The 12,187-nt window shown below is 30.6% G+C and overlaps 1 protein-coding gene across 3 annotated transcripts in view; it reads right to left on the reverse strand.

The window, feature by feature from the left end:
• The window catches only part of LOC107449518 (grainyhead-like protein 1 homolog), a 171,024-nt gene that overhangs the window by 43,478 nt on the left and 115,359 nt on the right, over positions 1–12,187 (reverse strand). For all 3 annotated transcript variants that reach the window (XR_011638357.1, XM_016065069.3, XM_071188166.1), the window contains exon 10: positions 4,276–4,377. Coding sequence is in view for 2 of the 3 variants with exons in the window: in XM_016065069.3 (XP_015920555.1) it covers positions 4,276–4,377 (102 nt within the window). In the remaining variant the exon portion in view is untranslated. The remainder of the gene's footprint in view (positions 1–4,275; positions 4,378–12,187) is intronic.

Below are 12,187 nucleotides of genomic sequence, written 5' to 3' on the forward strand. Positions count from 1 at the left end.
GGGGGGGGGGGGGGGGAGCTAAAAAGGTATTGTGCCCCGGGCGCGAGTTAAGCTCGCTACGGCACTGCTCAGGAGACAAAAGATGATCAGCAATTATAGAGGCCAGTACAAAAAAATTAGCCCATTATGGAACAAAGAGAAAATAGTTGCAAAATATACCACTTTCTAATTTGTCCTTTTCCATCAATAATATTCTATATCGAAATCTAGCACATTATGGAACAAATAGAAAGTAGTTGCAAACTATACCATTTTCTAATTTGTCTTTTTCTATCAATAATATTCTATGTCAAAATCTAGCACATTATGGAATAATTAGCACATTATGGAACAAATAGAAAGTAGTTGCAAAATATACCACTTTCTAATTTGTCTTTTTCCATCAATAATATTCTATATGAAAATCTAGCTAAAATTAAGCATAAACGCAATATTTGCTATGTAAGAAACAAGATTTTACATTGAAGTTCATTGTTAAAATAGACTTTAAGTCAGAAAAAACTGCCAATTATAAACCACTTTGAAAATGGTGCTAAACAGGGTTCGTCAAATCGAAGTGTCTAATAATTTCTCTTTTTCAAAAACATCAAATTTCAAAATTAATAAAAGGAAGGGAGGAAATAAATTTTGTGTCAAAAAATGATCAGTTTAAAGCAGGCTGCAGATTACTTAAAAATAGAAATAAGAATATTACTTTTCAAAATAAAATGGAAAAAATGCCCTCACATGAGTGACACAAATCAGTTAATAATCAGTTAATCAGTTGTGTGCAAAATAAAAGGTCATTCAATTGCGATGAATCGTTCTATGGCTTTAATGATTGATGACTTTTCAAGCTTGAGCTTTCAAAACAATTCCTAACAAGAGTAATAAATCTTTGACATTGTATTAATAGTGGCTCATCACAACTTCTAATAAATGATAGAAACATGTTTTTTAATTTCAATGAAAAAAAAAGATTCTTTGAAAATTGCAGATGAAAAAAAATTGTTTTCGGCGATATTTGTTTCAAAACAAATACAGACAATGGCAATGAAAGACATTTGCAAATCATCTTTATCCAAAGAAAACCATTAACCTAAATATCCGGCAGAATCAATTATTTTTAAAAAAATAATTTGGCGAAAATGACGAAATATTTAAATGGGATGATTAACATTTAAATGCTGTTAACTTACGAGGAACTTGACTTGCGCGCGCGTAACGTAAAATTTCATTCATATTTTTTTCGCTAGTAACCGATGTTAAATCCGTTTTTTTTTTAATTATAAAATACGATGTTTCTTTTTTAGTCGTCTAAAAATTTTTTCGTAATTTAGTAAAATAATTTGAATAAAACATTTTATTGAATAAAAAACATATTATTCAGCGAATGTCGAGTTTCATAAAAGCATGTTTCTGATAGAATGTGATTATATATCAGATTGTGATTATATTTAATGTGATTACATTTAATTTTTTTCAGTAATTGATACAATTTCAACAATATATATACGTATGCCTAATATCCGGCACATTAACCTAAATATCCGGCAGAATCAATTATTTTTAAAAACATTATTTGACGAAAATGAAGAAATATTTAAATGGGACGATTAATATTTAAATGTTAACTTACGAGGAACTTGACTTACACGCGCAACGTAAAATTTCATTCATATTTTTTTCGCTAGTAACCGATTTCAAATCCGTTTTTTTTTAATTATAAAATACGGACACTTAAAAAAAACTTTTTTAGTCGTCTAAAACTTTTTTCGTAATTTAGTAAAGGAATTTGCATAAAACATTTTATTGAATAAGAATATATTATTTAACAAATGTCGAGTTTTATAAAAGCATGTTTCTGATAGAATGTGATTATATATCAGATTGTGATTATATTTAATGTGATTACATTTAATTTTTTAGTTTTTTTTTTCAGTAATTGATACAATTTCAACAATATACTTATGTATGCATAGATTTGGATTAATTTATTTATCAATTTCTTCAATTACATATTTTATAACAGAAGAGGTCAATGTCAAAAGTATGTTACAAATCTGCACTTTTGAGCCGCGATGGCTCAGGAATAGAGCGTTCGCCTTCCAATGAGGTGAACCGGGTTCGAATCTCTGGGATGGCTGGTCGATATGAATCTGCATCCGGCTTGCACCGACCACAGCGCTGACGTGAAATATCCTCAGTGGTAGATGGATCATGGGTTAGAGTCCCTTTGCCATCAGGCTAACAGTGGGAGGTTTTGTAGTCTTCCTCACTATGCAACGCAAATGCGGGTTAGTTCCACCAAAAAGTCCTCGACGAAGGCAAATTTCATCCAATACTTAATCCAGAAGTTCCCTTGTCTTCCGGATTGAGTTCAAAATTATAAGGCTACGGCGTTGTTCCTTAGTTGTCGTAAACCCAAAAATTGGGTCGGCTGTTCAACGACGATTATAAAAAAAAATCTGCCCTTTCAAGAAAAAAAAACCCCCGTTAATTGTGGAAAGATTGTTTTAATTGCTTCCAAATTGTTGGATTCTCTTCGTTAGTCAGTCTAGAAAATTACTTGGTTTTTAATAATCGGTGATTGATATTCCAAAATTAACAAAAAACTTATTTTGGTAAAAATGTTACATACCCCCTTTTAACATTGACCGCTTCCATTATTCAGCGCAATCAAAACTAAGAGAGAACATTATGAATTCAGAATCAAATCAAAAACAAATCAAAAGAGGAAATCTCTTTCCCCCCTCTCTCTCCGCTAGCTTCTTGAATTCACACCTGCAGTATGCCAGAAGCAAAACCCAGGCGCCAATAACTTTTCCGCCACGAGGAATAAAAACATGTCTGGAATAAAAATCAAAACAGTTCTTTTGAGTACAGCCATTTGTTCTTTATTTGATTCTTCCGGAATTGAGAGTGAATTTCGTGTTTTATTATACTCGGGATCTATGTCTAATTTCATAAAAAAAGAAAGCGCAGATCAACAGCAATTGAGAAAGAATAAAATAAATATAGTTGTGTCAGGGTTGAATGACTCAGCTATTTCTGTTCGGTCTCAAGTATGTGCTACTTAAATAAATAAAGCCCAAACTTTTAATACTGATTTAAATTTTTATTTGTGTTAAGAATTACTGATCACCCTCAAAAAGTTTTTTTTAGCTGTGTCCAGAATTACTGATCACATTCAAAAAGTTGTATTTAGTTGTGTCCAGAATTACTGATCACCCTCAAAAAGTTGTTTTTATTTGTGTCCAGAATTACTGATCACCCTCAAAAAGTTGTTTTTATTTATGTCCAGAATTACTGATCACCCTCAAAAAGTTGTTTTTAGTTGTGTCCAGAATTACTGAACACACTCAAAAAGTTGTTTTTAGTTGTGTCCAGAATTACTGATCACACTCAAAAATTTGTTTTTAGTTGTGTCCAGAATTACTGATCATCCTAAAAAAAAAATAAACAAGTGTATGGAGGGGTTAGAAAACATTAACTTAGCTGATGAGTATTTTTACATTCCGTTAGAAGTTGATTTATTAATCGATGCGGAATCATTTTTTAAGCCAATAAAACCCCGACAAATTTATTCTCCTAACTCAAATTTAATCTTAAAAAATTCTGTGTTTGGTTATATAGTTAGTGGAAGCATATCAAATAAGGAGGATAATAAAATCCATTACGGATTAATTTAAAAAAACCTCTTGATCTAGAACAGTTAGACGTTTTAGGGAGATGGAAAATATCGGAACTGAAATAGTTGAGAGTAAAGAAAAAATAATTTGTGAAAAACAATTTAAAAATATCTTTACTAGAAATTCTTTACTAGAAATACATAGTAAAAATGCCCTTAAAAAAGGATCTTAAGCATTTGGGGAAATCTAAAGAGTTTGGGTTGGAAAAATTAAATCTGTTGTAGAAACGTATAATTAAGGAGCCAAATCATTTATCTTCATAAAAAGATTTCCTTCATGAATATTTAGAGATGGGATACATATTAGAAATTTTGGATGATGAGGAAGAAGAAGCCATTTACTACATTCCCCATTTAAGAGTTTACCGCCCTGATAGGCAAGCAACTGTCCAAAGAGTTGTTTTTAATGCGAGTTATCCAACCTCAGCTAGTAATTCCTTAAATTCATTGCAATTTAATGGAGGTATAGTACAACGTGATTTATTTTCTATCGGTAAGAACTATCCCCTCACACAAAGTCTGAGGCCGTCTGCTGCTATGGAATTTTATTGACATTTGGCAACAATACAATTTACAGTAGAAAATTTTAAGAAATTTTGACTTACCTTATCACAAAAAACTTTGATTTGACAGTATGCTCGATGATAAGGAGTGGCATTCTCTCGGAAATCATCAAAAGTATCTATTTGCAAGTGGAGAGGAAGACCCTGCACAAAAAAACAAATATTTAATTTGAAATTCTTGTTGGATATGACAGTTTGATTAATATGTACTCTTAGTATGGTAAAACTACCAGAATACGGTTAAATTTACTGTGATTCTGACTCTATTGGAACCCTAAAAAGTATGGTAATTTTTACCGAAGCGTTTCGATTTGAATTTAAGTAAAATTAACTAGAAAATATTGTTTAATTACCATGCTGTTTGGTAGTAAATGTTGTAAATTTATCTTGATACATTGAGAGTATGACACAAAAAAAAAACCCCACCACTTATTCGGTTAGAATGCTTTTAAGTTTTGTTTTTCTACTAAAGGTGCGGTGATAAGAACTATAATTGTGAAAACTAGAAATTCCGGGAAAATGTTATCATACGAACGGAAAAATTATCAAATGAATGGTTTAAATTCTGTATATTTTGTTTTTATTACCAAAATTACGTTTCTTTTTTTAAATCTTTTTTTACCAAAAAAGATATTTCCATACAAGTACGGTAATTCTATCTGAATTTTTTTCTCCGTGTATTACAGTATCATGTTTATGACATTTAAGTCAATTATTTAAGCAAATGTCAGTTCCTTAATTTAATACTTAATTAATTTAATAACGCCTACATACATGCAAATAACGTGTTAGATGATAGCTAAGCTTTTTGTGGAACCTCTGCCAAGCAGCGGTCTCTCGTAAGGCAGTGGCGCTGTGATCATTTTTGTGTAGATTTACTTCATTTGCTCCTCGAAGTTGGTAGCGAAAGGACTTCTTTGAAGCATCGTAGCTTAGCCCAATACTCGTTTTTTTTTTTTTTTTTTTCATAATTTCTTTGCTTGCCTATCGTTAGTATGACCAATCGTCATCGTCTAGATCAGGGATGGGCGAACTTTTTTGGTTGAGGGCAAAAAATCGGAAAAAAAAAGTTTGGTGGGAAGAATGAAAACTTCTAAAACAAAGAAAAAGAAAAACGATATACAAGTTTTAATTTAAATATTTAATGAGATGAATGAAATTGCGATTTCATTTTTAAAAGCTCCTTACATTGAGGTTCGAAGTGAGATGTGCTTGTTTTGAGGAACGAGGCGAAATGCTTGCCGGTTAGTCTACTTCTAAAATGATTTTTTCTAAGTTTCACATATATTACATTTCTCCACATATACTACATTTCTCTTGTTCGCATATATAAGATGAAGCAAACATAGTACTGATTTTCTGGCATGAGATATTAAATTTCGGAAACTAGCTTTTGGTAATGATTTGTAAAACTCAAACTTTGGCATATTTAGGAACAACTGCTTCAGGTGATGTTAGATTTTAACTTAATTAATTCAAGCTGCAAATCTGACACCAATTGAAGCAGTCTATTTCCATCAATTTATGTTTTGTAAAATAAAAATAGAGAAAGTAAAAAGGTCATCGGTACTTTGTTAAAAAACGAAAGAACAAAAATAGCTTTAAACAAAGCAGACAAGAAAATGGATGTATAATGTATATTGTTTATATTCGCCATGGATCGGAAAGTTGAAATTCTATCCGCGGGCCGGATAAAACCTTCCGCAGGGCCACAGTTGGCCTGCGGGCCGTAGTTTGCCCATCCCTGGTCTAGACAGTGCCACAAGATGGCATGTTATTGGAAAACTCGAGGCGGGCCAATCATTGGCTACCTGTTGAAGGGACATCGGAGTTTACCGAAATGAGATTTCCACTCTGTGAAAACAGCTCATAGAGACAGGAATTATTGTATTAATAATTAACTGTATTGATTAATATAATGTTACTGTTTAAGGAAAATTTGTAAATCTGAAGCATTTTAAAACTGAAAACATCATTTTTAAAAATTAATCCATTTTTTATTTCGTAGCTAAAACTTTTTTCATTTATTTTCCGATGTAAAATGCAATTTTTTCATATAAACAAGAACATCATCTATTTTTGAATGACCCTGTTACTCTTTTTGTGCATCCATATATGAAATCAACTAACAGTAAGGAATTATTTATTCATTTGGAAAGTGTTCAATTGTAAGAAGATTGCATTATAAATCATTTAATTTTGAACATTTGAAATAATTGAATATTAAAGTAAATCTTATCTAAAAGTGCAAGCGTAGCGTAAAAAAGTGCAATTTCTATAACAGCATACCTAATGAGATTGCCGCTAGGATCAAAAGATCGAAGATGAAGTGAGAGAAAGTCTTTGCGTTGTAAATTGAGCATAAAAAGGAAACAATTCCGAATTACAATGTCTGAATCGGTCGTGGCACAAAGATACACAATTCAACAAATTATCCGTTAAGCGGTGCGTGAAATAACCAAAGACTTAAGGCAAGTTAACACGAAGCAGCCGTGCGTGAGGAATAGAAACCTCGTGACACAAGGCTTTAGTGTCGCGTTTACAACGAAAATACTATGTATTATTTTAACGAAGTTTTATTACCATTAAATAACACTCTTGTTTTCATTTTGAATACTCATTTTCAAAATGGTGTGCTTAGATTATAATACATTATTGAGATTGCAATTGATATTTCAACAATGATGAAATAAATTAGTAGTTCTAAATATGCTGTAATTTTAATCAAACAAATTTATTCCCATAAATTACACTTTAATTTTCAATTTGTATTTTCGTTATCTAGATGATTAGCTTATGTTAGTGAGATAATTACATTATTGAGATTGCAACTGATATTTTAAAAATGATCAGAAAGATTAAGGCATATTTTAGAAGTTCTAGCTATGGTTTAATTTTCAATTTATATTTTCGTTATCAAGATGATGAGCATGGATTAGTTTCAATAATGATCAAATAAATTAAGATATATTTTAGTAGTTCTAAATATGGTTTAATTTTAATCAAATAAATTTATTCCCATAAATTACACTTCAATTTTCAATTAATATTTTCGTTATCAAGATGATGTGCTTAGATTAGTGTGTTTTATAATGTGACTAATATTTCAGCAATAGTCAGACTAGTTCAGATGTAATTTACACCCTTGTGCAAATTAATTGAAACAAGCTTTTTCTTTCGTGTTTTTTTAAAGACGATGTTTTGGGGTTGTTTCGGTTACAATGGGGTTGGACCTTTGCAGCCTATTACCGGTATGATGCGTTCTGAGCAGTGCATTACTATTCTGGGTAAAGAAGTTGTTCCAGAGTTGAAGAAACGATACCCTGATGGAACAGGGATTTTTCAACAGGATTTAGCTCCTTGCCATACGTCCAAAATTGTCAAGAAATTCATGTCTGAGAATCAAATTGAGACATTGGAATGGCCAGGGAACTCTCAGGATATCAACCCAATTAAGAATCTCTGGGCCATATGCAAGAATCGCCTATTAAATATGGACGGTACAACTATGGAGAAGCTAATCACGGCGTTAATTCATGTGTGGTACAAGGACACAAATATTATAAATGACTGTAAAAAATTAGTGGAATCCATGCCGAATCGTGTCCAAATGTTAATAAAGTGTCGTGGAGATCATATTATGTACTAAAAATTTTTGAGTTTGTATAAATTTAAATAAAATAGCATTTTCTCTTAGTTTTCTGAATTTATTGAGTTTGTTTCAATTAATTTGCACAAGGGTGTACAAGTTTGAAATACAAATACGTATGATTTCATCAAATTAATTTCATTATCTTCAAATGACAACTTTATTTTCATTTTGGATTCTTGTTGTGCTTAGATAATAATATAATGCTAACATTGATATTTTAATAATACTGAAACTAATTTAAATGAAGTTCGAAATGAAAATATGATTAGGGGAACAAATATTTTTTCTTATTTCGAGAAAAAAACAACAACAAATACTAACGAAAGATTATGGATTACAATCTCATGGTTCAAAACTCATTTAAATTTAGATTTTAATAGCGTTCAGTAAGAAACTTGATTATTTCATTTAATATTTAATCAATTGACACTAACCAAGTGTTTTTTTAGTTATAGTCGTGAGATAAGTCACTTACTTGATTTTCGATAGATTTTGACATTGCGTCTCAAAAATCTTACAAATTATTTTTCAAATAAAACAATTGATCTTCCAGGAAAGTAATTTTGTATTAATTTATCAGCTGTTTTCATATTTTTTATAGCTATATTAAATATTACTTGCGTCATTACAGCGTTGAAAAGACATTTCAATATATTTTTTGTTGAAAAATAAAATAAGAGTTCAAAAATTATCCCAGGAAAACAATCTCATTGTTTTGATAAATGCGGGAAAGTGTATTGAAGCAAATAAATGCTTCTTTATTTCGTTATTAAATAAATAATTTTGTCACATCAAATGCGTGTTCGCCCGATTGATTGCAAAGCATTTGAACAATGAACGAGAACACTTGAAAGGTGTGTGTTTTCCGTTTTTTAAATGAACCTCAAACTTTGATGTTCGCATACTTTTTTTTTAAAAAAAATCAATCAATTTATTAAAATCATTCAATAAAAAAAACTGGCTTATTTATTATTAAACCGCATTATCTTCCGATTTCGAAATGATGTATGGCATCGAAATTTTACTCGACATGCTTTCATTACATATTCTGGTTTACAAAAATGTGAACCACAAGCATAAAAATTTTCTCTACAGAGTGATATTCATTCTTTCATCTCACTTCATTTTGAAGGAAAAAAAAGACATATTACTTTGATCGGTTATTACATATTTTACTTGCACTATGGGGGCCTGCTAATGTGTTTTTCTTGCTTTTTCCCTCAGGCTTTCTGCGGAGGTTAATGAAGTTAGCTGTTTGTGCATGTTGCCCTTGGTCTTTTTTTAGTCAGTGATATTGATCTGGTCATCGGCCCTCTTAAGTCACGTGGTCACATCCCATTTAATTTGTGCTTGATTCGCTGTCAATAATTATTGTTAATGCTGTCCATCAGCCATAAATAAAGGAAATCAGAAATAAACTCATCATTTTGGATAAAAGCAACTTCCTTCTTTGATTTCCGATTCAATGAATAGATATAATGTGTATTTTTTCTCTTTCCTGTTGCGATTAACATTTTTTAAGAAGTAAAGTAGAACCATTGAAGTAAACCATACACTGAGATAAAAAGTATGGTTAAAACTACCTGAATATGGTTACATTTACCGTATTTGTGAATCTAGAATATAAAATAATTTCGTGTATCTGTACACCAAAAGTCTCGTACTTTATACCAAAATGGTATTTCGCTGCACCAAAACGAAGAATAGTTTCTGGTGCAGAAAAACACCTCTTTTACAGTACTGGGTGTAAAGTAGCCACCACCATGTTTGCTATTTATTAATTACAGTAAAATATGATTCACATAAGAATCAGTAAAGTTACTTTTGCGTTGCTAAATCATAAATTTAGGAGTCATAAATTAGGCTTTAACTAATAAATTTAGGAGACAGAGATGCATAGATACAATTTTTCTTAAAATAAAACTAGTATTTTAATCAAAGACACATACAGTACAGATATGTAGAATTATAATACGAATTCGAACAAAACCGAAGTGAATCAAAATTAAATATTATAAAATTATTTTATACAATTGACAGATTTATGTAAATCTTATGAGAACATAAATATTTTTATTATACATCTAAAAACATACATGCATTTTAAAATAATTTTACGAATAGTTGGTCAAATCAATCCGCCAAAGAGATCGAAATTACTTAGCAAAAAATCAATCACAATCAATTCTTTTTATCTATCATTAAAGACGATTGATAATTGCTTGACTATGATCAGTTTGTCAATTTTTCAAGCACTCATATTTCACCAATATACTTCATGTAAACAAACCGCCATATTGACAGTATGCACAATTATTCATCTTTGAACTTCTAATAATGGTCGTTTGTTATTGTTTTAAAATGTACCCTTCCCTCGTTTCACACAAGAATTAGTTAAATAGTTAAAATATACACTAATTATTCGCTAAATTCACGGACCTTCGAAAACAATACTACTTTCTTCACCAATACTGCAAAAAAAGTAGTTGCCGCCATTTATGGAGTTTAGAATACGAAGGAAGATAGAGAATAGATAGAGATTTTAACGAAGATTGATATTTATTTCGCTATAACCAGTTGGTCAATTAAATCCAACAAGAAGCACTCATATTTCACCAATATACTTCATGCAAACAAACCGCCATATTGACAGTATCTTGCACAATTATTCATCTTTGAACTTCTAATAATGGTCGTTTGTTATTGTTTTAAAACGTACCTTTCCACCGTTTCACACAAGAATTAGTTAAATAGTTTAAATATACACTAATTATTCGCTAAATTCACGGACCTTCGAAAACAATACTACTTTCTTCACCAATACTGCAAAAAAAGTAGTTGCCGCCATTTATGGAGTTTAGAATACGAAGGAAGATAGAGAATAGATAGAGATTTTAACGAAGATTGATATTTATTTCGCTATAACCAGTTGGTCAATTAAATCCAACAAGAAGCACTCATATTTCACCAATATACTTCATGCAAACAAACCGCCATATTGACAGTATCTTGCACAATTATTCATCTTTGAACTTCTAATAATGGTCGTTTGTTATTGTTTTAAAACGTACCTTTCCACCGTTTCACACAAGAATTAGTTAAATAGTTTAAATATACACTAATTATTCGCTAAATTCACGGACCTTCGAAAACAATACTACTTTCTTCACCAATACTGCAAAAAAAGTAGTTGCCGCCATTTATGGAGTTTAGAATACGAAGGAAGATAGAGAATAGATAGAGATTTTAACGAAGATTGATATTTATTTCGCTATAACCAGTTGGTCAATTAAATCCAACAAGAAGCACTCATATTTCACCAATATACTTCATGCAAACAAACCGCCATATTGACAGTATCTTGCACAATTATTCATCTTTGAACTTCTAATAATGGTCGTTTGTTATTGTTTTAAAACGTACCTTTCCACCGTTTCACACAAGAATTAGTTAAATAGTTTAAATGTACACTAATTATTCACTAAATTCACGGACCTTCGAAAACAATACTACTTTCTTCACCAATACTGCAAAAAAAGTAGTTGCCGCCATTTATGGAGTTTAGAATACGAAGGAAGATAGAGAATAGAAAGAGATTTTAACGAAGATTGATACTTATTTCGCTATGACCAGTTGGTCAATTAAATCCGACAAGAAGCACTCATATTTCACCAATATACTTCATGTAAACAAACCGCCATATTGACAGTATCTTGCACAATTATTCATCTTTGAACTTCTAATAATGGTTGTTTGTTATTCGTTTAAAACGTACCTTACCACCGCTTCACACAAGAATTAGTTAAATAGTTTAAATATGCACTAATTAATATTAAATATACACTAATTACTCCAAAAAACACTACCTTCTTCACCCACACTGCAAAAAAAGTAGTTGCCACCATATTTAGAGTTAAGATACATTTATTATTTACTTATTTACTGTTATATATTTTCATTATATATTTATTCATTTTTGGCTTTCTTTTTTTTTAAAATTTATAATATATATTTCCATACGCGTTACAATCAATTTAATAGCTTCCTCGCAAACATTTCGCTTAAGAACATTTTCAGCAATATATTCACACTAATTTTTTCAAACAATTGTTTTTTTTCAATGTTATGTAATTTTTGTGCGATAACTACAGTTCTGTACTTAAAGAAAGTATTTGAATCAGTTTTATAGTTGAGAATGTATGTGTAACAGTTTTTTGTAATTTTGGTTACAAATAAATTTGTAAGTACTAAACTGTAGATTTTGCGCCAAAAATGTGCTTGTGTTTTTAACGAAATGTTTTT

This window comes from Parasteatoda tepidariorum, chromosome X2 (assembly GCF_043381705.1).
Source record: "Parasteatoda tepidariorum isolate YZ-2023 chromosome X2, CAS_Ptep_4.0, whole genome shotgun sequence".
NCBI lineage: Eukaryota > Metazoa > Arthropoda > Arachnida > Araneae > Theridiidae > Parasteatoda > Parasteatoda tepidariorum.